Source organism: Scleropages formosus, chromosome 5 (genome assembly GCF_900964775.1).
Source record: "Scleropages formosus chromosome 5, fSclFor1.1, whole genome shotgun sequence".
Classification (NCBI taxonomy): domain Eukaryota; kingdom Metazoa; phylum Chordata; class Actinopteri; order Osteoglossiformes; family Osteoglossidae; genus Scleropages; species Scleropages formosus.
Window position 1 is genome coordinate 7,203,413 of NC_041810.1, and position 26,252 is coordinate 7,229,664.

General features: G+C 50.0%; 2 protein-coding genes across 4 annotated transcripts; one reads left to right on the forward strand and one right to left on the reverse strand.

Moving 5' to 3' along the window:
* Window positions 1-9,730: 9,730 nt before the first annotated feature.
* Window positions 9,731-11,842, reverse strand: LOC108926414 (transcription factor MafB-like). The gene has a single exon (XM_029252317.1). The coding sequence runs from the start codon at window positions 11,556-11,558 to the stop codon at window positions 10,602-10,604; it is 957 nt and encodes a 318-aa protein (XP_029108150.1). The 5' UTR covers window positions 11,559-11,842; the 3' UTR covers window positions 9,731-10,601.
* Window positions 11,843-15,510: 3,668 nt separating this feature from the next.
* Window positions 15,511-22,909, forward strand: LOC108926413 (spermatogenesis-associated protein 2-like). 3 transcript variants are annotated; one of them, XM_029252578.1, is made up of 3 exons: window positions 15,511-15,531; window positions 18,461-18,976; window positions 19,658-22,909. In XM_029252578.1, the coding sequence occupies exons 2-3, from the start codon at window positions 18,641-18,643 to the stop codon at window positions 20,741-20,743; spliced, it is 1,422 nt and encodes a 473-aa protein (XP_029108411.1). In that variant the 5' UTR covers window positions 15,511-15,531; window positions 18,461-18,640; the 3' UTR covers window positions 20,744-22,909. The 3 variants fall into 3 exon arrangements, with proteins under 3 accessions (XP_029108411.1, XP_029108410.1, XP_029108409.1); XM_029252577.1 differs by lacking the exon at window positions 15,511-15,531 and adding an exon at window positions 16,604-17,301 and having other exon boundaries at window positions 17,471-18,976; XM_029252576.1 differs by lacking the exon at window positions 15,511-15,531 and adding an exon at window positions 16,604-17,301.
* The last annotated feature ends 3,343 nt before the right edge of the window (window positions 22,910-26,252 follow it).

The following is a 26,252-nucleotide window of genomic DNA, read 5'->3' on the forward strand; positions in this document are numbered from 1 at the left end:
AGGGGATGTGAACTGTCACCTTTCACTGCTCTGAACGTGAGAAACGCACCCATCGACTTCAAGGAATTCATGTAGCGAGTGTGCAGTTTTTAACTCTACATTCACTGGTGTTATAGCAGAGCTGCTGAGTCCCTCCTACACTGAAGAAGGGTCTCGAACCCATCTCTTTGAGAGCCACTTCTCTCCAGTCTTCCTGACAGCTCCGTAAATATGAGTCCAACACCATCTGCTATGATTATCTATGTATTTGCTCTTTGGATGTCACTTCCGTAGGAGCTACTGGAGGGATGTGAAGCAGCAACATGGTGGTGTCACACACACACAAGCTGTGTGTCCATAATCCCATGTTTGTGTCTAAAGCTCTTTGACTGTAAATGATGATCTTCTGGAATCAGTATCAATGAAGACTCAATGAGGAGGCAACAAGATGCCATGGAGTGACCAGGGTCAAAGCTGCACCGAGCGGCAGTCGGGTGGTCTGCTGCACAAGCCCTTCCCTCTGGAAGTGTCCCTCGGGAGATGTCGGAGCCAGCTGGGCGGAGATGAGGAACTCTAACGGGACACGGGTGCCACGCTGGGAAGGAGTGCCCCACCCTCCCTCGCTATGTGACCTCAGACTTGTTCATGTTCACAGCACTTCCAAGAAAAGGCACGAAAGGGCGCTTTGCACCAAAGTGTTTTCTTTTCTTAGCGTTGCTCCGCAGTGACGGAGACGGTTCGCGTTTCCCCTTTACGAGGAAACGGCTCGTTTGGCACTTTCAGGGAACACAGCTGTCTTTTAGCACCAAAACATTCATTTTTTTCCAAGGAAAAGCAAAGGCCATTTGCACCGTAGGGGGTTTGTGTCACGAACAAACGAAGGGAAATGAAATGGAAAGGTCAAACGCAGCGCTGTGGTGGTCAAGTGTCGGGTGCAAAGGGTGTCTCCTGTGTCGCGGTGGGTGTCTGACGGTAAAAGGTTCGTTCGTCCGAGGCGACTTGCACCCTTTCGCCACGTCTGTGCGGTCATTTTTTCGGTATCAGTTCAGGATAAGTACCTTGAGCGAGGTCACTGCAGCAGGAGGTGGGATTTGAGCCTTGGTCCTTCGAGTGCAGGACAACGGCTGTGACCACGACTCCAAAGTGACGTGTACAACTCAGAGCAAACAAAGTGCATCGACTGCACACGGAGGACCGAGATCCAAACACACAATCAGCGAAGCGCAGCTTGATTGATCGACGGTGCTTTTTGTCGTAGTGACAGGACGCGTTGGAGTTGCAGCCGTTGCCACGGGCCGGAAGGACCCCGGTTCAAATCCCGCTTCCTGCCGTTATTTCCCTGATCAAGTAACTTACCCCGAATTAATAGTCAAATAACCATGCAGTATAAATCGGTAAATTCTTGCAAGTCACTTTGGAGAAGAGTGCCAGTTGAATTAATAAACACACTATAATATAAGGAGGATGAATTAATTTAGTCACTTCAAACACATTAGATCCTTTGTTGCCATCTCTAAACTGCTGCCGCACATCCGCTGGAGGGATTTCCATTTAATGTCTCGGGAGATTTATTTTTCATGCCGACTGCAACTTCAGCAAACACTTGAAGACTGCCGGGAACGTGCCGGAGAGCCAACGGGGAATGGACTTTGGCACCGACCCACTGGAGACTTGGGATTGACCTCTGACCTCATTCGTCACTGAATCGGTTCGGGTTCCTGGCCCGTCTGTTCCGGTGCGTCCGATTCTTCATATCTGCTGTCCTTGAAGTCACAAGCTTCGTAGGTGGGTTCCTGGGCAAAAGCGGAGTGTACGTGATGCTTTACGTTGAGACCTGGCGCCACTCCTGCCTCTGCGTCACCTTCTAGTGCAAAGTCCAGCAGTGGTGTAGGAGCCGGACTTTTGGACGCGGATTGCTCCTGGGGGCTGGCCTGCGGCTCACGTGCAAGCAGCATGTGTGTGACAGATCCTCTGACCTCCTCTCCCCAAAGGCTTGGCAGTCTCCAAGGCATCTGCTCAAGGTTCACACAATCCACCTTGTTTCCCCCACAAAGTTGCACAGGAACCCCAGCTTGGCCTTCGGGATCTCCTCACCCTCCAGGGTGCGTTCTCTCTTTTGGGGACTGCCTCCGTAGCTTCGTTGGTTAAGGCATCCGCTGGTCCAGCACTGGGTTCAAAAGCTGGCGCACGAACGTTCCATTCAGCACTTCGGTGACGGTCCGAGGGACATCGGACCTGCGAAAGTGCAGAACTTCTGCAAAATGTAGCATGTGGTCAGATGCGGTTCAGTTTGTACAACAAACAGCAGCACGGGGACTTTGGATATGCCATTGAGTCCAAGGTCCACCGGGTAGCATAGCACCTAAGGACTGGGTCTTGTCACCTGAACGTTCTCCTGCTGAAGTACACATGAGCATGGCATTGAGCATGAATTGGCCCAGGAAACACCCTGGTGTTTTACATTGCTTTAGGTAAAAGATACTTTAACAGAATCAAAATCAAGCCCCATGTCTGTTATTGCTGCTCTGCCCTTTTGCTTCTTTCTATTACCCTCAATTTCTTTAACAAATATATAGTTTCTGACTTAAAAATGAGCAAAAATGATGTGAGCTGTGACCCTTGCAAGTTGCTGGCAAATAGAGATGGACTCCAGAACATACAGACACCCAGTGAGCTGCTGAACTCTTCCTGACATCGCAGATCTCAGTGCCGACAGGATGTCATTTCCAGAAGGATATTCGTGAACGCGCCCTTCTGTCAAGCCTTCAAAGGTCCCACATCCAGTCTCCGAGACAGATAGACCACACCAACCGAAGGTCCTTGCATAATGTCACTGGACAGGGAAGCGGTCGTAGTACAAGATGAAGTGGCCCTTCTAACGTGCTCCACTCGCTCTAAGGCTGAGGAGTTCAGAGAAGTCACTGTCATGGACAGAATTGCCCCCATGGGACAGGAAAGAGATTCAGCTGTCTCTGGCTGGTGCTCGGAGGTGAATTTAGTGTCATCATTACCCAGTCAAGGGCATTGAGGGATTCAAATTGGGAATCTTCAGACTGCAAGACAATGACTGCTACGTACCTCTGTGTTACTTCAGGCCTTGAACTAAAAAACAACGGCCTGGCTCAAGTGTGCATTGGGAGCAACTTTAACAGATGGTTTCTTCATTGTACAGCATGGAGGCGTCAGCATCATGGTGTGGGGCTGCTTTGCTCGTTACAGCAAAGTGTACTCATTCTTTTGACTGGTTGTCTGCATGGACCAGTCGCCAAGGCCGTGAGAAAACCAGCTGCATCCTGGCACTGACAGGGCTAGGGGTCCCCAGTGAGGGTCTTCAGGCAAGTAGCAAGAACATCGCAGGGCAGACTACTGAGGGGCATTTCCCCAGATGATCACTGAGCTAATCTGCTTAACTTCAAATTGCTAAACTGTTTTACCTGCTCTGCCCTCTACGTTCCGAGGTATCTGCTGTGTCACCATTTCCAATAAATCAGCTAATCTGCTACGGTTACTATTCAGGGACTGCAATGTCCTGCCGAATGGACATTGTGAGTTTCACCTCTCCTTCGGTGGAAATGGGGAGCATCATGAGTTTTGGTTTTGTAATCTTCTCAACAGTCTCTGGGCTAGTTTAGCTGAGTCACGACAGAGAAAGAGGAACGGTCAACGACGCCAGAGAAAGGGAGGGAAAGGAAACACAAGCTGGTCTTAAGCAATCCAAAATCACGAGGAGGTCTCAGAGATGAGACTCACACGACACGTGCTTCTGACGTACTCATATGCCTGCAAAGACCTCCCGATGTTCTGAGGAGGAACCAGAAATGCATGGAAAGCATTGTGTGCTGCGTAAGTCATTCATGCGAATTCATCAAATGGGTGTAGGATCAGATCTCAGAGGTAACACCATTTTTTACCTAACTAAGGGTCACTGGTTTGAATTTCCATCCATCCATGCACCCAGCTATCCATCCATTCAATGGAAGATAGTGAACAACAGAAGGGGCTATGCTTCTGGTTGCTTTTTGGTAATCATAATTTGTTCCTTCTGATCTTTTTGAAACTCAGAAATTCTAGACCTTGAGGGCCACAGTTTGTAAGGGTTGGTGTTAGATCAAATCAGATGAGAAGCCTTACTGAAAGCACAAATGATGCAACTGAACTTATCATACTTTGGGCACAAGATGAACCTGGATTCCTCAAAAAATATGGTGATCGCTGGAGAAGTCAGAGGGGAAAAAAATGAAGAGAAAGAGCAACAACCAGATGGAGGGACTCAATCACAGTGACAGTGGACGTTGCCCTTTCAACACTAAGGACACAAGTGGAGGACAGAACTTTCTGAAGAAACTATTTATGTAGTCAACAAGAGTCAACATCACTTGGATGGGCGATTTTCCTGTCAGAAGTTCAAACCCAATATCGATGAGAAAACACTCATTAATGAGAAGACATGATGTTTTTGTACTGCTATATGGGTTTCCATACACACTACAGGTGCTTCTTGCCCTGTCAATTGTCCTTTATTGCCAGAAGGGCAATAAAGATTAGGGCAAACCACTCCTCTCCTTCCACCTTTGTTCTATTGTTGCACCTTTTAGCTTCAGAAGCATATTAATGTCTCTCATATTCCATCGTACTAGTGGAACCAGCACGAGCGTTGAGCTCCTCCACCACTAGTTGCTTGCTGGGCCAGCTCATAAAAGGTCCAAAAGGAAAACCATGTGGTGTGGCTGAACGATTTCCTGTGTCCCTCAGAGCTGCTGAATCCCTCACACATTCAAGAAGGGTCTCGAGCCCATCTCTTTGAGAGCCACTTCTCTCCTGATCCATTAATGAGTTCAACACCATCTGCTATGTGTTTTAGCTGAGTGGTCACCCAGCAATCCACAGGTCTTGAGACTGAATCCGCCCCTTCTGCAGTACCCACGGTCAAGGTGCTTACCCCAAATTACTCTAGTACAAATGTTCCAGCTATATAAATGGATAAATCAGTGTAGCTTATGAAGAAGATTATCGTAGGAGCAAAACACCATTAAGCTACTTTGGAGAAAAGTCAGATAAATAAATGGATACAACAGATTAAAACATAATTATGCATGAAGTTGTGTTCAGTTTGTACTTTTCCTTTTACTTGAGACTTGAACATGAGGTTGGGAGAGAAACCGGAAGGGTGCGATTCCTCTGATTCCTCACTTTGCTTCTGGACCTCTGGCTGACCACAGGGACATCAGCCTGGATGTCAACCCAACTTCCGACCTCCCATCTCTGACCTCTGACACCAGTCCTGCTCATCCCTGAGAGCAGGACGATGGGGAAGGTTTAACGTGCGTGATCAAGAAGCAGCTGCCAGCTCATGGGTAACCTTGAAAGCTGTTACATAGGCACAGGTTGACGTTGGTCTCGGTGGCGTGTGTGTTTACACACACAACTCAGCTTGCTATTTTGGTGCTACTGGGAAGCTGAAAGGATAGTTAAATGGACGAGTGCTTTGGGTTCGACACAGACACACAGCAGCTGTTGACACAACAGGAGGAAACCGTAGGGATCTGCGAATGTATGCACACATCAAGAGGCAGATATAGGAAAACACACACACACACACACACACAAAGGCCACGATGGGGGGTTGGGGTTCGAACAGATTCACGTATTGCTGGCTCTGACTCGTTTGCAAGGCCACCCAGGAAGGGAGACGCCCTGCGCTGAACTGCAATACACTTGTTTTCATTTGCTCGTTACTTGTGTGCTTTTACAAACACTTTTTACACACTTCACTGAAATGTTTCTGCACATGGAACACATAAGATAGAAACACTGGGAAAAACAACTACAAAAACAATGAAGTCTTTTTAAAAATGGAATACCATAAAAAAGCATTGCGCATAAACCTTAAATGCATTTATGTTTTCATTTATTCATTCTTGATTCTGCTGTGCGTGACATCCCCGCCCCCCTCTCCCTTGCCCCGACAGCAATGTTCACACCTGGCTAATGATTAGCCCGGACGCATGTGTGCGCACGTATTTGTGTGTGTCAGTGCATGTGGCTTCAGAGATACACTTGTACTGTGACACAGTCAATAAAAATAATCACATAATAGCAGCATCAGTGCGTGCGTGCGAGCACACGCACACACACACACACACACACACACACGTGCTTGAATACATGCAGTAAATACAAGAACACATACTGTACTGCTGATACACCCCCCAGACATTTTCTGTTTATTGATTTTTAAAAGCATTTCTCTCTCTGACCTATAATTTCCTAAAATTTGTCAAGGAGCCAATGCAACCTGCATTTCCCCACTGGGCTGATAGGTGGCAGTAAAGAGCACCCAAACAACTCCCGTCCACAGTGTTTTCAGCACCTGCCTGTTGTTCCTGAGTGTCGCTGATCAATACGATGAGGAGCTCTGCACACGTATGAGTATGAAATAAACCGATTGATGGCCTCCTGATAAAGATAAAAAGTTTTAGGTCATGGTTTGATCTCTGGGAAGATTTTGAGGATTTGACAAAGTGAAGCGCACCGAGGGCCTTCGCGAACACACGGGCCATAGACACCGCTGACCTCCGGCCTCAGTTTCTTACCAATAATAACAACGTGTGTGAACTGGCGTCCATCACGGCCTCTGAACAAAGCCCGTTCTGCTGACCGCACGTCTCCCTCTTGGCCTTACCTGATCCCATAATGACCTCAGCGGTGGGGGAGGGTGTCGCTGACGAGGGGGCTGGACTGCAGCACCTGGGGGATGTAATTGTAGGTTTCCACCCCAGCCACCTTCCAGCAGCTGCAAAGGATGGTGGGGTCAAGTTTAATTAGGGTCCCCGTTCCACATCTCGGGCTGTACCTGGTCGCAGGCTGTCATTACCTGTGACACGCCGCTTACCTGGCGACGTTGAGCTGACGCACGGACATGGAGGGTAGGGTAGGGGTGGGTCCCTGCTGCAAAGCCTGCGTGTCACAGGAATGATGTCCAGCTGATGCAATCACAACAGGAAATGCCACCCACATCCCCACCCCAGTCTGCAGTGCTTAACAGCTATAATCCAGTTGCATCTGTGTATCCAGCAGTCCTCACGGGTGAGACAGAGACGGGACCAGAACTTGCCCTGAAAGGTGTCCTCGTGGAATTTTCCAGAATGTTAAAGTGGAAGATAAACAGCTTAATGACTCTGTGTGTGTGTGTGTGTGTGTGTGTGTGTGTGTTTCTCCTTCCTTATCCTTTCCTTTCTCTTGCTGTCATCCGGAAGCGAATACGGCCACTCGGCCCCCCAGGGATGGGCTCGGAGCCCTGACCTCTTCCTCTCCATTATCAGTGCACCTCAGGCCTTGTCAGTGTGCCTGTGGTGGTCGATGGGGAGGACTTTCAGAAAGCATCTCCCCCTGGGGTCAAAGGTCATACTGGAAGCCCTGGTTACAGTCCTCCAAATAAGCCAACATAGTCTGTGTGTCGACAGAGCGTGTTTCTCTTTCTCTCTCCTGCCCTTGTTCCCTCCCTTCTACTTCCTATTCACTAATTTATATGGTACAGTTAATTCTTTTTACACTTGCTTACTTAATTACTATCAGCAATATACTTTATGGTGATGATGGTGATGAAGTGTCCAGCTGGCAGTGGGGGAGAGGAACACAGAAACTACAGACTGATTTTACTCTTAATTTATCTCACACTTTGCTTCTAAAGTGACTTACAGTGTTAAGCTTCTTACAGTGACAGCAGGGTAATTTTTACTATTCAGCAGGGGTCAAAACACACTGGACAACTTGTATCTACCAGTGTGAAGGAATTAGAGAGCAACACACAAGCAGACGAAACAAATCAGTTAACTCAGAGTTTTTTTTTGCTGAAATATTCTAACCTTTTTCCAGCACATTCTCACAGTTTCTGTTGTAGTGGGGTCCCTCTGCCCTGGCAGTAGAGGGAAGCAAAATACGATGCGTGTTTGTGTGGTTCACGATGTTTGTCTGCAACTCCTTCAACGTAAGATCAGCAGGTGGTTAGGGTCATCACCCTGCCACCTGGAGGCCATGGGTTCAAATTAGCACTCACCCTGTGGTGAATTTGGTCAAGGTACTTAGTCTGAACTGGTACAGTACAAATTACCCCGCCGTATAAATGGGTAAATCAGTGTAATTAGTTTAACACTGGAGTAGGCAGAGAAGAGTAAGGTCCGAGTACTGAGCCCTGTGGAACGCCGCTTGTGAGAGGTTGAGAAGTCGGGGAGCTTTGCCAAGCCGCCCGGCAAGAGCTACCTGATACAACCAGCATATCGGCCCTGAAGGACACTGGAGTACAGCGGCTGGACCGACTCTTGGTAGCTAACCACACAGACACTTCTGACTTTTCAAAAGTGTTAAAATATCTCTCTTAAGAAGTGCAATCAGAGCCAAAGGACACCTTCACACACACACACACGCACACACGCACACATTTTCAGAACCGCTTGTCCCATACGGGGTCACGGGGAACCGGAGCCCACCCGGCAACACAGGGCGTAAGGCCAGAGGGGGGATGGACACACCCAGGACGGGACTCCAGTCCGTCGCAAGGCACCCCAAGCGGGACTCGGATCCCAGACCCACTGAAGAGCAGGACCCGGTCCAACCCACTGCGCCACCGCACCCCCTAGGACCCCTTCATTTAGGCGGAATTTGGCAAAACGGTAAAGGTGAGTGGAAAAGAGGTTACATACAGTATAGGTTGCCGGGCATCTGCTTAGGGATGAAGAAAGATGGAGAGCATCTGCAGAGCCCGGTGAGGTGAGATGAGATGCAGATGCACCAGAGGAAGCGACAAAGAGGAAGTGGAAACGAGGTGGGGTGAGGCTCACATTGGCCCGCTGTCCTTGTCCCTCTCAGCTGCACTGGGGCAAGAGGTCAACATCAAACCGTGATACTGCCTCGTTTCCTGGCACAGAGTGTGTGCGGGACAAGAGAGCAGGTATCTGTGTATGAGCACATGCGTTGGTGTGTCCGTAGAATAACTCGCCAGGTTCCCTGCCCCAAACCGACAGCATCTGTAAGTGGTTTAGAGGTGGATTCATGAAGAGGGGGTGAAAGGAGCAGAGCAGCACGAGTCAGACTTCAGCTCTTGGTCCTCCTAGTTGATTCCCCATAAAGCCACTGGAGACACAGTGACCGATTAAAGTTAATGTGAGTCTCTCTCTCTGTCTCTGAGACACACACGATGAGGGAAATTTGTGCGTTTCTTTTCTGTGACAAATGGCAAATTCCCTAAAATGCTTGTATGTGCAGAAAGGGAAATATACTTGGATTATGATTATGATAATTATTACAATAATTATTATTACTGATGTTTCCTTTCCCTGGAATAGACTTTAACAAATATTAACAAAGTATTAACACTGACATTTTGAATGAGACAAGATCAGTTCACAAGAACATAAATGATGGCAGGTGAGGCGTATTTACAACTTTATTACACAAAAATAGGAAAGAGTTCCTTCCGAAAACAATAAAATGCAAGCTAACAGAATCCAACCTGAATTGTAGGCCACGCTGATTTTTTCATGTATATATAACACCATTGAAAAAGCGGCACTGAATATATGAAATCTCCAAGCAAAACTGCTGCTGCAGCTAAAATATGATTTCAATGAAGCTGAATCAAAGCATAGATGAATAGATGTACGACTTTTAAAATATGTATATAATTCATATAACATGGTAAACATCTGATCGTTTGCTAACGAAAAAATAACTGAACTATCCAACTGGTCAGGAACTGAAAATCAACAATCAACAACTAAACCTTTTTATGTTGATAAAATATAAACATAACATATTTCTATCCTTAATATTCTTTAACAACCGTTTTGTCTTTTCCTTTTAACTGACCTGCAGAAAAAGAGACACCAAACAACACAACTTTCCACTAAGTATTAAAACTCCTCAACATCATACAAAAAGTGGAATTATAGTAAGTCTTTCCTGCTACAGATTTGAGTTTTATGTTGGTGTGTTTATGAAATGGAAATGTTTACAACGGGAAAAGGAGACGAATTAACTTGTGCCAAAAGTGGTCGAATTCAGAGGTATTTATGTGCAAATGAAATCTCACTCTTGGATTATGAGTGACCACAGGAGCACAACTGACGTCGTGTTTTCCTTTGCTCCACCATAGCTCCTCTCACCAGGTCCTGCTTTCACTGCTCTGGTTTCCAAACACCTTCACATTAGACTGGAGGACGTGGAGCCACTGGCGCTGTCCGATTTCGTCACGTCCTGGGACAGTCAACGGTGGAGACGGACACAAGTTTGCCGTACACGTGCAGGCTGGAGGTGTCCCGTGAGTGGATGCTGGATGCCCGTCCCCCCCCCCGTCCCGTCCCCCACTTTCCCACAGCCCTCCTCTCTGTCACAGGTGACACAGGTGAGGAACCCGCCTCGTGACCACTCTTTACCCGGGCAGAGCGGAGGCTCTCATATTCGTGCACAAAGAAGCGCACATCTTCTTCATCCCTCTCCGCACGCACTCTGGGGGTCCCCTAAAAAATGCACCCCCCACTCCCACCTCCACCCTCCAGCGTCACATAGTCTTCCTTTTGAATTTTTTTTACGAATCCCTGATCAAATGCGTCACTTTTAGGGGCTCCTCACACGAAGAACTCCGGCGAGGAAGGTCCGCCGCTCGCGCAGCCCAGACTCTCGCAGCGCTGCTTGTAGGCGTCGCGCTCGCGCGCCAGGCGTCCGATCTCTATCTTGAGCTGCTCCACCTGGTCGAGCAGGTGCGACTTCTCGTGCTCGAGCACGTGCTTCTGCTGCACGCGCTTGTGGCGACAGGACTGCGCGTACCCGCGGTTCTTGAGCGTGCGCCGCTTCTGCTTCACGCGCACCGCTTCCTCTTTGGTGAAGCCGCGCAGCTGGCGGTTCAGCTCGCGCACCGACATGGACACGAGCTGCTCGTCCGAGAAGCGCTGCTCCGGGCGAGGTTGCGCGCCGCCGTGGGGATGCTGCTGGGGCTCGCAGCGATGCTGATGCTGCAGGCAGTGATGGAGCGGCTGATGATGCGCGGTCGCGCACGGGCTATCTGGGTGCTGCGGGTGTCCGGGCAGCTCGCCGGCGTGATGGGCGACCCCAAGGTACGGCGCGTGGTGCTGCGCGGCGTGCGCGTGGCCGTGCTCCCGATAGCTCTTGAAGTCCTCCGGCTCGAGCTGCTGGAGGACGTGTGAGAGCGGCGCGTGCGCGCCTATCAGAGCCTCCACGGCGTCCTCCGGGGTGAGTCCCAGGGCCTGGGGGTCTATGGGCTGGGGGTAGCCGCCGCCGCCGCCGCCGCCGCCGGGCATCCAGCACAGCTCCTCCACGTGGTTCCGCGGGTCCGTGGCGCTGAAGCTGGGGGAGGAGGGCACGGAGCTGCACGGGGTGCTGCCGGGGGTGGAGCCCACGGAGCCCGCGGGCGGCGTGCGGCCGCAGAGTCCCGAGGGGCCGCGACCCAACAACACCATCGGCGCCTCCTTCTTCACGTCGAACCTGGAGAAGTCCAAGTCGCCGGCGTAGTCCAGCACGAGCGGGCTGTGCGCGAGCCCCGGACGCGCCACCTGGTCCGCGCTCATGGCCCCTGGTGTCTCCACTGCCGGTGAGCACCTACTTTACTTACAGCTGTCCCATAGAGCAGCGCGCCGGAGCGCAACGTCTCTTTATGTGACCGTAAAAAAAGACAAAAAAAAAACTACAAAAAAAGACAAAATGCTAAAATAGTGCTGAAAGGAATGAGGAGCGCGAAGTGCTGGAAAAACAAGCAGCTGGAGTTTGGAGAATGGAGTGCGCTTGCGGGACTGACAAAGCAATGTGTGTGTGTGTGTGTGTGTGTGTGTGTGAGAGAGAGAGAGCGAGAGAGAGAGAGAGAGAGAGAAACGGCGCAACACTGCTGCGCTCCGCTCCAGCTGCGCTCTTTAGTCCCGGAGCCGCTCGGCTGCGTCACGAGACGAAGCCGGTCCTCCTATAAGGGGCAGAACGGAGCGAAGAGAGAGCTGAGAAGGCACATTTACCTCATTTCACTTCATCTTCACATTAGCACAGGACCTCCTAATATCCGCCGTAAGACTTCTTGCGAGTTCTTGGGATAGATAGATAGATAGATAGATAGATAGATAGATAGATAGATAGCGTGAACACGGCTGGAACAGTGGAGGTAAAAAGTGAAAAAGTAGCTCTGACTCCTGCGCCACCATGAACGTGAAACGAGTCTTTGCGAAACTGATCTGCGAATAAAACGCTTTCCTTCCTAAAGTCATGAAGTAGCACCATTCGTTTGACTTTGTGAAAATCACTCGTTGTACGAATAAATCACTTTGCGTCACATTTTAAATAATGGTGTAAACTTGCAGGTCCTCGAAGGAACTCGGCTGCAGCGGGACTGGAGACAAAAGGCAGTTTATTACTGCGGATTATTCATTCATTCTATTTTTACGAGAATATTATGGGAGGATTGCTGCGCACATACTATGTACACACACACGTCTTGTAGAAATAAATCAGAGGAAAAGGATAAACACACACAGTGTTGTTTTTTTTTTCATTTCGGATTCAAGGAGCACAAACAGAGTAGCAGTCGTGGTACTTTTAAGAAGCCCGAGAAAAAAAGTACAGTAATGGAGAGAGGAAGCGGTAATACCTTCTTCTTTAAAGGCCGTCAGCACTGACCCCACGTGCCCGCGAGGTGTGTGGCACGCGCCGCACACCCTGTGTGTGTGTGAACGCTGCGGAGTCGCGTCCCAACACCCCACAGATCACTCTCATTTGTAAGTGTCTGTGAACTTTCGCGCGTTCATTTCAAATGCTGATTTTCTGCAGAAACTGTTCCTTTTGTTTGCTCTCATAAATGTCATTATTGTAGCATTATTCAGTGCTTATGTCCATTGATAAATGTCCACTGAGAGCTGTCTCACCTGCACTCTGCCATCCATGTCATGCGTGTCCCACCTGTATGGTTTAACATGTTACATGTGTCTGTCCCTACAGCTGCTACAATGGGAGCGGCCAAAGGCCTTCAATCTGCAAGGCGATGCCCTTTGGCCGCTCCCACTGTAGTACTCTGGGATGGAGTACTGACCCAGAATTGATACAGTAAAAAATTACCCAGCTGTGTAAAGATGTAAATCAAAGTAAAGGTGAATATCAAACACTGCAAGTCAAAGTGGACAAAGACATCAGATGAAAGGTTAATAATAAATATACCAGCACAGATAAGGACATGTCTCATGCACATTCAGTGACTATTTCTCCCCCTCATCCTCTTGCCTGCCCGCCGCTACCCTGCTCACCTCATCCTGCACTGGCAGAGATCTCGACCCAAACCTTTGCGTGGCCCCCGAGCCTCTGGGTGCCAATGAATGTTTCATGTGTCCTGCGTGTCATTAGCCTCGATTCGAACCCCAGAGCACTGCTGTGGAGAGGTGCTCTATGGGACGATGTCACAGTGGATGCATCAAGATGTGCAGCGGGGGGTGTGTGGTTGTGGACTGGACCACAGATAAGAAGGTAAAGGACTTTCCAGAACCTTGGCAGCTCATCTTTTCAGACTGAACTAAGTCATCGCAGCCCCTTGACTGAACTGCCCTCTGATGTCCCCATGGATTAGCCTCCCTATCATTAGGGGGTGCCCTTCAAAAAAATGGTTGGTATTCTTCAGAATACTGCAGCAGAGGGGGATTTGACCCTGAGTCCTTCCAGTGCAAGGTGGTGCTTCTAACCACTATGCCACCTGCTGGCCCACAATTAGTGGGTGCCCTCTAGATCACCACCTTGGTTACTGATGACCTCTGATTAGAATTTTGCATAATTTCCCTCTTTATGGAATCAGGATTGTGATTTATCTCCAAGTGGGACATACAGCTCTCCTGGGACACCTCTCAGTGATTTAGGTACCAAGGTTTGTCCTCACCTGAGCACCTTTCATTGCACGAGAGATGCTCCAGGTGGCCCGTGAATGTTTGCTCCCGGGGTTCGAGCGGGCTCCATTAGCAGGTTATAAAATGTGCATGTGAGCTGCAAATGGAGATGCGATGACAGCAGGGGGGTGAAACGGGGAGCCAGCAAAGTAGCTGGAGCAGCAGGATGGAGGGAAAATAAGGAATAATCCTTGAAGAATGAGGAAAGAAGGAATAAAAAGAAATGACAAAAGAGGAAGGGATGAGATGAGGCCTAAAAGAAAGGACAAAATTGGGGGGCAGGTGCAACCACCAATATATTTGCATACATACTGTATATATAAATGTGTTTTTATATAAGTAATGACATGGTGCATTATTTATACATCATATTCATTATATATGTATATTTTTTCTAAAATGGAAATAAGTGCAGTACTTTGGGCTGCTGACTCAAGGGGACGGACTTCTGTGCATATGACAGGCAGCCACTTGCCATGATTACTGTCAATACTACTTATTCACCCTCTTTAAGTGGATTTTATGTTAAACCAAAAGAATTCCCCTATGGGAACAAAACGAAAATAAAAAAGGTCATTTTATTCCTGGTTATAACTTTTATTATGACTGCAAGGTATGAATTTTGTGGCAATAAACAATATTGAAAAATGGTTTAAGTGCAAATTTCTTGGATAAGTGCATTTATTACGCAATTAGGTAGTATTGATACAGCAATGTGAAGTTAATAAGCGTATGCATTGATCTTAACTGATACCGACCGACCGTACCGTGAGTGTAGCTAGAAATATAGGGTGATAGCGCCCCCTTCAGGTCGCTACGTGTAACACAGAGGTTTTTTTTTCCATACTTTATTTCATGCCATAAGAATAAAAGTTAAAACCCTCCAATATTCTACACCACAGGTCACAAGCACAAATTCACATCCAAACATTTCATCATAAAGACATTTCTCAACATAAACATGTCAGAGCTTATTCACTCATCCAATCATGCTCTCATTTTACTAATACAAAGAGTGATAAACATGAGCGTTTAAAAACAAATAAAAATATCCACTACGACCAGAAAGCCTGGGACTTTAAAACCCTTAACCATTAAAATTGTTTTTTGAAAAAAAAAACAACACAACATACATGTCATGTGTGTTACACCCACAAGAAAAAGTACCGAAGCGCCCATGTCAAACTTTTACACTCTGGTTTTACGCTGTCATTAAAAACCATAAACATTAAACATTCATACAACGCACATCTAAAAATTAAAACCTTATTAAATCTAAACCACGCAGGCTACCCAGTAGGACTGGACCTCCTTTACCACCGAGCAAGTCCTCGTGCGCTGTGGACAGGGACACTGGTCCCCTGCGCCCCTCCCACACAGGTGTGCTGGTGCGCTCATGTCTACAGAGCGGCTGATCTGGGCAGGACCTGTGACGTCATGCTGACGTAGGAAGGTGGAGCTCCTCTTCAATACGCAACGAGCCAATGAGTGTAGCTCCTCCCACAGGACAAGTGTGAAAGTCACACTGAGCGCCCCCTCCGCGCTCGGAAACTTCCAGAACAAAGTAAATGACAATAGAGTGACGAAACAATGTCTCTACGTACCCAAGTAACAAAGGGCTGTGGAAGTACGTGACGTGAGTACCAAAGTACCAAAATCACAACAATATATAATTAATAACTGCTTCAAAATGCAGAAAAATCATTCAACATTTACACTTCCACCACTGCCTGGTGCGGACAGCCCAGCGGAGCTTCCCTCCCTCCGGGACATCCGCACCCGGCGGTGTGCGAGGAAAGCACGGAGGATCATAGGAGACTCCAGCCGCCCGAGCCATGGACTCCCCTCTCGCTGCCTAGCATCAGGCAGAGGGTATTTTTCTTCTTCTTTTTTTTTTTTTTTTAATTTACTGAATAAAGATTTTAATCGTCGGAAATGATGGATGGATGGAGAAACTTTTACCTGTCGAGTCGGACAGTGTGTGGAACCAGACACCGTAAGTTACCCATTCTGATCCGTGGGAAGAAATTTTGAAAAATCAGGCAGACGGCATCGCAGCATCAGATCCCGCACCAGCAGGCTGCGGAACAGCTTCTTCTCACAGGACTCGGGCTGCTGAATTGTGACAAATAACTAATAACGTCCCACATGCCATGACATGCCTTCCTCACTCTGCCTTCCATGCGCTGCGCTCCCTACCAACATCATGGGACAATATGCTTTATTACGTGAATATTGTACACACTGTACGCACTGGGCAGATATTTATTGTGTACACTGTATTTTATATACATTATATTTGCGGTCTGTACATCTGTAAGTTATGCCCAACAGCTGAAAACGCACCTAAAATGTTCAACCCCTGTACACTTGTGTGGTTATGGTGAGTGACAATAAAGTGATTTGTTTGTTTGTTTGCTGAGGGGAGGCGATATAGTTCTATGTAAATAGTTCGTATTGGTGTTTATTCACGTGCAGTCTGGTGCCCTGTTCTGGTTGGGTGTTGTACTGCTTATGCTCACTTTGCCACGAGGGGAATTCTGGGAGTTTAAGGGATGACCTCCTAACCGTTGTGGGGGGTAGAGTGGCTTAGAGTCGGGGGGCGGGGGGGTTGTGACACTAACGCACGAGTACTGCTTAGTATTGTGTTTGTGAATCTCGTTACAAGATACGGATAATAATGTTGGGTTTGTTTGATTGTGGATTTTAATGTATTGTTTTGGTTATGTATTGTTAATAAGTTTATTGGAAAAAAAAGAAAATACGGATGATAAAGCTCCTGTTCTAGTTACTTTTTTCAATTTCTACACGGTGAAGGGTACATTATTATTAATTTCTCATTTTTATTCAATACGAGGGGGCGTGCTTACCGTTTCATAGGTGTTTTCGTGGGTAATGGTGAATGGAACGCGAGCATGAAGGAGTTAAAGCGTACAGATTGAGTGCAGGAACAGTATAATAAAGGTAACTCTTACTGTGCTTCTCTCCACCGTGAGCGCGCACTCATCATCATCTTCCCCTGTCAGGACTGGATAATCCCACCTCGTTGAACCAAACGCACACCTGTTCCTGCGTCCCGGGTGCGCGTGCCCGTGCTCCGGTTGTAGGAGGTCCGACAGTGCGCACACCCGCACGCATGCGCACGAACGTCGTGAGTAGAGGGCGTGGTTAAGGAGCCGACTGCGGTTACGAGCAGCGATACGTGCGGAACTGTCGGCTTCGCCGTGGGTCGCGAACGCTGCTGTGCGGTCCGCGCGTGCCGTAGCTCCGCGAAAGGCTCCGAGCGAGCGCGTACCGCTTTGCCGCGCATGCGCGTCGCTCACCGTGGGCAGCGCCGACGGATTTCGCGCAGGAGGAAACGGAGAGGAGCCGGACGGCGCGTGGACCTCGAACACACCTGTACCAGGTGAGCGCCGGCGGAGGAGGAGCAGCTTCTGTGTGTGTCTTTCATTTTCTGGTGGGGTCGAAGCCGGACTGTCCACTGGAAACCCTGCAGGACCCTCCCTCTGTACCTTAATCCAGTGTGGGGTCCTGAAATCTGTGTGCGTGTGCGTGTGTGTGTGTGTGTGTTTCAGCTGGAATGAGGAAGAACACAACCTGCGGAGCAAGGAAGGAGGAGGTCATACTGCTGGACAGCAGACAGGGGGCACCACTGAGCCGTAGTCACACACCCCTTTCCTGTGGCTCTTTCTACTAGTTGGTCAGCACTACAGCATGGCGTTACGTTGCACGTCAAGGTGAACAGGTGTATCTCTTACCTGTGAGCCGTGGTCGGAGAGGAAGAGCTGCTGCCTTGTGTTGGATTCCAACCCCTCCTCATTGCCCCCCCTGAGTGACTGCTGCGATGGTGGGGAACCACCAGAAGACCCCCCCCCCCCCTTGGGCTCCCACATCACTTGCTCTACAGAAGATGAAACGGAACCATAGAATAACACCCACACACACACACACACACACACACACACACACACACCAGGATTTGACCACACTGGAAACGTGACCAGCGGTGCCCTACGTTCTGCGCATTTTCCACGCTCAAGTCTTCAGCCCACACGTGGTGTGTGAGAATGGCGTGTCAGTGACCGTGGGCGTGTGCGGTCCCACTCCCTCCCACTCACGCTCCGCCACGTGATCTGACGCCTCGGCGCTCTTGCATAACGCTTCGATCACATCAAAATCTTCTCTCGCGTCGAGCCACAGCGATCAGAGAGGGGAGACGCGCAGAGAGAGACCAGAGCGACTCTGTAACCGCACCGAACCCTGGGAGGAAAACCTGCTGCCTGTGCTCGTTGTATCGGCATTCACGCCCACAACTCATCGTAAGGAGAACTGCGTCACGAACCCTTGAACTGTTCGGATTACTTTGGGATCTGCCTCTGTTCTGCGTGCATCACCGTCTGACAAAGAGCTTCGGACACACACTCAGCTCGTGTGTCTCACACCACCGTGTTGCTCGTTCACATCCCTCCAATAGTTATTCTCTCTTTCTCTCCGTTACGCCACCTGCTGCCTATTAAACCAGAAAGCTTGGCCTCAGGACTCAAGTCTCTCTTTTTGTCTTTCAGCTGACGGTGGGCAGACGGTGCACGTCGACAGCCGGGAATGCTGGGTAATCTGCTGAGACTCACTTCCTCTCACCGTACCGTTGTCCCGCTGTGACCTCGCGCCACCCGACAAGCTCTCTAGTCCGGGCGCAGCCTGCGCGGGATGAGCGCGGCACCCCCTTGTGCCGCGGAGCGCCTCCCATGGAGGTGAGGCCGAGACAGGAGCTCTTTAGGAAGTACGTGCAGTGGGTGGAGCGGCGGCTGCAGGCACAGGAGGAGGAGCAGGACGAAGATGGGGTTGGGGGGAGGCCTGGGGAGGAAGAGCTCCTGGCAGAAGCAGGGGCCCTGCTGGTGACCCCGCCCTCCGAACCAGCCCAGCGCTTTCGATTGGTCCCGTTCTATGAAGTGGCGGAGAACACCTTGCACAGCCCACGAGACTCCGGGCTGCGAGCGCTCGAGACGGCCTTCGCCACGCTGGAGACGGTCTGCGTCAACCTGCTGCTCTTCCCCTGGAAGAAGGAGTTCCGCTGCATCAAGGTGCGTGACTGTGGGTGGAGCCAGCAGGGGGGTGGGGCGCAAAAAGGAGTCGGTGCTTAACTTATGCCCAGCACAGCTGGGACTGCAAGTCTGTTCGTAACTCGATCTGTTCGTAATTCCAAAGTGACAGTGAGTGAAAGCATACATATCCTTATTTATTTTTGTAAATCTGAAGTTACTTACAGGGGGTGCGGTGGTGCAGTGGGTTGGACCACAGTCCTGCTCTCCGGTGGGTCTGGGGTTCGAGTCCCGCTTGGGGTGCCTTGCGACGGACTGGTGTCCCGTCCTGGGTGTGTCTCCTCCCCCTCTGGCCTTACGCCCTGTGTTACCGGGTAGGCTCCGGTTCCCCGCGACCCTATATGGGACAAGCGGTTCTGAAAATGTGTGTGTGTGTGTGTGTGTGTGTGTGAGTGAGTGAAGTTACTTACAGCATTACACTGACTTACCCATGTAAACAGGTGAGCATTTTTTTTGCTGAAACAATTTTGGGTTAACAGGGTAGGGCTGATCAAGGATATATGAGGTTTCAGACCAGATTCGAACCTGCATCCTCCAAGTTAACAGGTGGTGACTTCAACCACTGCCCCACCACTACGCCTTTTTAAGAACCTTGTCTCCAGGGTGACTCGCGGTCGCGGTTCGCGGGGTGCGATCCTCACGGTTCCTCTCTCCTCCCTGCAGACCTTCACAGGCCCCTTTGTGTACCTGCTGAAGGCAGCGCTGTGCGACTCGGACTTGCGCACCCTGCTGCGTTCCATGGGCTACACGCAGGACAAGGATCTGCAGCTGCGCGCCGGAGCGCCCCCTGGTGGCACGCCCCACTTGCGTCAGCTGGCGTTCGAGCTTTTCCTGGCTCGCGCCGAGTGCCGTCTGATCGCCGACGCAGTGCTGCGGGCAGGGGAGGGCGCCACCGAGATCGGGGCGCTGGAGGCGAGGCGTGGAGCCCGGGACGAGCGCGACCGTGAGCGCGGGCGCACCTGTGTGCGACGCAGCGTCCGGTCGTCCCGTTCCGTGGACGTGGCAGACGGGGCGGGCAGCTGGCAGCCGGCGGTCAGGCCTGTGCTGAGGGCCACGCTGAGCCTGCGCAAAGACCCGTGCTGCCAGGAGCCTGAAGAGGGCCCCGCAGGTGACTGCCCCCGGGCTGCCATGGCGCCGCTTTGCCCCGCCCGCTTCCTGGCACGGACTCCGCCCACGGAGCCCCCGGAGCCCCTCGCTTACCAGCTGGACGAGCTAGACCTGTACGCTGACCGAGCGATGTTGCGCCAGCCCCCGACCCCACCGCCTCGCCCACCTGCACGCGACCTCTGGGGGCCCAGGGGCCAGGGGACCAAGTGCCAGGGCTGCGCTCGCTGGTATCCGGGGTCAGTCGCGTGTTCGCAGAGTGCCAAGAAGCTGTGCCCCGCCTGCTGCGCAGAGGATCCCCCCAGGCCCTGCCCCCGCCCCCTGGATGCCCACCTCCTGGCCGCTGAGAAACTGTCCGTGTACCCCGGTGCCCCGGCCCGCCCCCAGTGGCTGCAGAAGCCCCCGACGGCACCCAAGCCGCACCTGAGCAAGCCAGCGATGGTCCCAGGAGGCTCGCGGTGTGGTTTCTGTGACAAACCGGGCGCCTCGCACACCTGCCTGATCTGCTCCAAGGTGTCGTGCACTCCATGCATGACCCTGTATGCCCGGGACGTCTGCGGGCGCAAGAACGCGCACCACAGCTTTACCCCTAACCACCAGCTGAGCTACAAGTGCGGAGTCCTCTCGCACCTGGTGCACCGCTGAGTCCCGGGGAGCCCGCTCCAGCTGTATGACCTCTGTGACCTCTGCCCCGGCGTCCTGCAGCACATCAGATTGCCTGGTGCTGCTGCTGCTCTCCTCACCCAAAGTGTAAGGAACGCGGGAAAAAGACGTTCTTGACAGAAGGGGGGAATCGTGATCGTTTCACTTGCTCTCCCAGTGACCGAGACAGAACAGCACATTATTTTTATCATGTTTGACACATGCTGTACTTGTTGAGAGTCGAACACTCTTGCGCCGCGGGGTGTCTCTAGCTGGAGGCGTGGGAACGCGTCCTGAAGGTGTGGGACGGAGAAGCGCCAGGTGGAACGGGGGACGCTGTTAGCGTGTGGCGTCAACTTCGTGCCCCACTTTAAAAAGAAGGACTTTGATTTGTCATATCACTGTAAATTTGGTGGTGGTGCAGCCAGTCTGTTTTTTCAGTACAGTTACTGAGCTCTCGTGTACAAAGCTTTATTTGTTGTTACAATAATAATATTTTTTTAACTTTTTCTTTTTTGGACGAAAGGAGACTATTCACAGGTGAGACCCCGGGGAGGGGCTCCAGGTGGACAGTATAAATACACCGTCTGTCTGTGCGCTCATGGGAACTGGTTCGGACCGCTACAGGGTAACGGCTCATTGATGGGTTGTGGGTTTGCAGCCCAAAGTGTTGAGAGGCCGCCTCCGCTGCTCGGGTTCTCTTTAAGGTCGAGCGCCACAGTGAGCTCGCCGTGTTGGACTTGGCCTGGTGCCGTTCTGCTTTGAGTGACGAGTCCCTTCTGATATTAAAACATTCTCAATTTAAAAAAGAGTGTCGACCCAATGCCCTCCCGGCGCAGAGCTGAGGGCCGGGCTCCCGCCGGACCTGCGTGGGCTTTGGCCGAAAATGGATATTTCTGACGCCACTTTTGTCTTTTGCTTTCTTGGCTGTGTGCAAGTGGTTTCACACGCCGTGGGCTGGCGGAGCGAGAGCGAGGAGCTCAGTGGAACCCAGACCGTGTTTATTCTGAAAAGTAAAATTCGACTAGTCGTGCTGTGGAGCTGCTGCCTTCCGCTTGAATTACCTGGCTTTGAACCCACCTCATGCTGTAGTTCCCTTGAGCAAGGTACTGACCCTGGACTGACACAGTAAAATTTTCCCAACTGGATAAATGAGCGTATTTAGCTTTACACTGTAAGTGGCTCTGGAGGGAAGTGTCACATGAATGAATTTTAAAAAGATTTTATACAATGTAGCAGCTCCCGTCAACATCTCGTTTGCTAATGAAGTCTTTTCTTTAACTGTTATGACTGGAAACATCAGAGCGGCGCCAAGAGCGGTTGTAGCACTGGAGCTCTTACGGAGCAGTCATGGGTTCGAATCCCAAGCACGGCGCACGGCTGGCTGGGGGGGCAGTACTGTAAATGGCCGGAAAAGTTGGGAAAAGGATAAGAGCAGCAGTACGCTTTCTCCCCGGAGACTCGGAGCAGACCCGCTCACCCTGAGTGGGAGTGCGTGGGTTTGTTCAGAAGGTCTTCGTACCGCCGCACGACGGGCCGCGAACCAGGTTTGTGCTTCATGCACGTAAGCGAATAAAACGGGGCCGTAAAGTGGCCGCGTGCCAACCGGTCAGGTCAGCATCTGGTCGACGGGTCTCGTTCATCCCACAGACACGAGGAATGTTCCTCATCTTGTACTGATCTCCCACACTGACCACCAGAAACAACCTGTAAACACTGTGGAAGTGAGTTGAATGAAGGCGGTTTCACCGTGCCATCCTCTTTGGGTGCTCTTCACTGCCATCTACAGGTTTGGCGGGGGGTTTGGAGTCTTTGTTATGAAGGAAAAAATGAAAAAAACTAATAAAACCCAACGTTTCTTCAAAAATGAGTAACTGACAGTTTGTAGGATGGGGAGCCAGTGTAGTTTTACACCGTTTGCCCCAGAGGGAATCGCCAGCTCTCTCACTGTGGCTGTTCACTTCCTGCCGTTATTCGCGTGATGGAAAAGGCGTTTTGGTCTTTGTGTCCGTGGCTCCAGCTTCGCACTTCCTGCCTTTATCTCGCTGCCGAGACCCGTGTTCGGCCCCCGGCGCCGTGCGATTTGCTCCAAACCCCACCCCTTCGCACCACTTCATTGTATTGGAAGGCAAGTGCTGTCTTGAATGGGGGAAAATACCCAGGTGAAGTGTTATGGGATATGGAATACATATATCTATATATATGTAATCGTTTGAGTAACTGTAACATATCAAATAAATCTTTAAAAAAATCATCTCTAGGATATTTATTTTGAACAAACTGCAGTAACTTTCCTTTTGGCAGCATATTTCCAAGAAGAAATAAAATTTAAGTAAGCTGAAGTTTGCATGTTTGAAGAGAACACCCGTCTCTTCCAGACCTGCAGTTGACATTCGGCTGTCTACACTTCATATTCACTCATAAAAAAAGGCCAGAAAAAGATGATAACTGGTGTGGGCTACTGGTTAAGGTACTATAGCTTGAACAACAGCTCTTGTGTTCATTAGATACATTAACAGGCACTTCGTGCTGCTTCTCTCACACGATGGTCTGCATAAAGCAAAGGGGGTCAGCAGTGAGCCAGGTGGATGCTGACAGTGTTTGCTCTCCTTGGTTAACCTCCAGAGCACAAGTCCAGCCTGTTTTCCGCTCTAGTCGGTGCCGAGCTCCCTCTATAGACTCTGCGGTGGGATAAAGCAAAGGCCTCTTTCACATACAAGAGCAGTAGGACGACTGGGTTCTCAGAGATCTAGGGGTTGCGTCTCGTGTCAAAGCGCTTCGTATCTTTTAACCAGATAATTTAACGGCCTCCTCGTTCCTACCACCTCTGAAAGAAAACACCTGCTTCGCCTCCAGTAGTTCAGTGCCGAGTTGTTTGCGGTCCGGTGGCTCGGCCCGGTGAGGCCGAGGATCGAAGGGCGACGTTCAAGCGTTGGGTTCGTCTTTTGGCTCATTTCTAATTGTAAGGCCTTTTTACGTACAACAGCTAAGGATCCAGGTCTTGTTGATCATTCTAGTTGTTAAGTGGTGAAGATGCTGGACTTGAGTCTCCCAGGTCTTGTGTTTAGATCCTTGCTTCAGTTCCTTAAAACACTTTTCACCTCTTTTTTTTGACCTCTTCAAACACAGATACTAGTTGCATTCTGAAAAACTTGGTTTTGGGTTCAAAGACAAGCTTGGTACTTTATAAGAATACACACACTATCTGAAACCACTTGTCTCAAGAGCCTAGCCTGGCAACGCAGGGTATGGGGCTGGAGGGGGAGGGGACACACCCAGGATGGGATGCCGGTCCATCACAAGGCACCGCAAGTGGGACTTAAACCCCAGATCAACCAGAGAGCAGGACCCAGTCAAACGTGCTGTGCTACTGCACCCCTTCTTCATAAGAATACTCTATAAGGATAAAGTGCTCACTTGACATCAGAGATTCCTGTTGACTTTCTGCCACCTTGTGGTGACAATGAAAACTGCAATTAAAAGAATTATTTTCAAACTACTGTAACTTTGCTCTTGGCAGCAAAGACAAGATAATTTTCTTACCACGACTTGCTCTAATGCAATATAACATAAATAAGGCATAGCTTGTTTTTTTCTTGAATAAAAGAGCAACATTTTGGAACCTGCTCTTCACTCAGTGATGTGGATAAAGAAAAGGCCTGTTGCACTACGCTGTGTGTGCGGTCCAGTAGTTAAAGCACTTTCTTGTGTTACGCAGGTGACCGTTTCTAGTCTTTTGGAAGATTGTTTTCACCGACTCGTTTCTGCCGTCTCTAAACGCACACGTTCACTTCACCCGTGGCTCTGTGCCTTGCTGGTTCAGCGCTTGGTTTCAGAGGTGTGGGTCTCATGTTCAAGTTCTTCCCGGAGCTCAGAGTTTGTTTTGCATTCCTTCAGACTAAGGCCTTTCAGACGTATGAGGTATATAATGTAGAGCAGTCAACACTCACACTGAGCTCTGTGGTCTGGGGATTGAGTGCTGTTCTTGTACTTAGTGAAGCAGCTTATCAAGTCCTATAGGATTGCAGTTTGGTTCTTCTATTTAAAACAAAAAGCCCAACAAATTGAACAGTAACAGTGCCGAACAAAAAGAGACTCAATCCTGCTGTTGAGGTGTCGTGTGTTGGAGGTGGTGCTGCTCCCAGGAGGAGGAATTTGGAGTTTAATCCCACATAAGTCACCAAAGGTTGGTACTTTAAGGTAAAGAAGCTACTTCCATGTGGGAGATGGCTGGGATGTGTAGAAGTACATGTGGCCCTTCAGGTGAGTTCTGTGTCCAGGAACTACCGCAAGTTGAAGAATGAGAAATTTTTATGCTGCTCACGTGTAATGTAGGAAGTTTATAAAGGCCCTTCACAGGGCACTTTTTTCCCCTCCACTTTCACCTCAAAACATCCTCACCTCCCATCGCTCACCCCAACGGATCCAAGTGCTGGCGCCAAGGGCAGCGGCAGGCTCAGCGGCAGGCTCAGCTACGCAGTCCATACTTACCTTCCCTGCTCCTTACCTGTTACACCAACCCACTACCCATAAAAAAAGTCCTTCAGACAACAGTCATACCTTTCCATCTTGACGGCTCGTGTAGAAATATAGGTTAATAGGAAATTAAAGGGCCACGCTGGGCTCAAATCCACAACCCCGACAGCACTGGCAACTGCATTTAAACAGAGCACCACAGGACCACCTGATACCACCTTTCTCACATTTAAGCGTAACAGTGAGGGGGATGAGGCGCATTACGAAACAACACCTGTTAGGGTTCACTGGCTACCAGCATAATCACACTCACTCACTCACACACACACACTGCAGCTCTACAGCACCATCACAGATCTCTCTCTTACACCTGTATAAACTCACTGAGGCTTAAAAAAGAACATCAAATAGGAGGGATTTGAACAAATACCCGCTACATACTAAACTTTTGCTTGAAGCACAAAACCACCAGGCAACACCTCCAAGACTTCATAACTCACCTGTCATTTTAAAGTGGAAACTGTGAATTTTGAGCAATCCAGCTCCACAAAAAAAGTGCTGAGCTGTTTAGAAACCAACCACGACAATGCTGTGTCACAAAAGGATCAGACAGCTGTGGGGAGAAGTGTTTTTCATTGAAATTATCACCACCTCTTGAAATAATACTTCATTAACAGTGACATACAGATGATTTCTTACAGAAAGTTTATGGGAGTTTCTGCCACTTTGTGACCAAAACCGAACATTGCAGTTGAGTGGAAAAGCCACAAAGTGGTTTATGAAGAATACATTGTAGTTACAACAGTGAAAAAGAAAAAATTAAACAAACTCACTATAGGGCTCCTGGGGGGTGTGGTGGCACAGTGGCGCAGTGGGTTGAACCAGGTCCTGCTCTCTGGTGGGTCTGGGGTTCGAGCCTTGCTTGGGGTGCCTAGCGACGGAGTGGTGTCCCATCCTGGGTGTGTCCCCACCCCCTCCAGCCTTGCGGCCTGTGTTGCCGGGTTAGGCTCCGGCTCCCTGCGACCCCCGTGTAGGA

Excerpts from the sequence above, each read along its gene's own strand:
- LOC108926414 (XM_029252317.1), bottom strand. The coding sequence starts at position 11,558 with ATGAGCGCGGACCAGGTGGCGCGTCCGGGGCTCGCGCACAGCCCGCTC.
- LOC108926413 (XM_029252578.1), top strand. The coding sequence starts at position 18,641 with ATGGAGGTGAGGCCGAGACAGGAGCTCTTTAGGAAGTACGTGCAGTGG. Across the intron at positions 18,977-19,657 it reads AGGAGTTCCGCTGCATCAAG|ACCTTCACAGGCCCCTTTGT; the intron begins GTGCGTGACTGT and ends TCCTCCCTGCAG.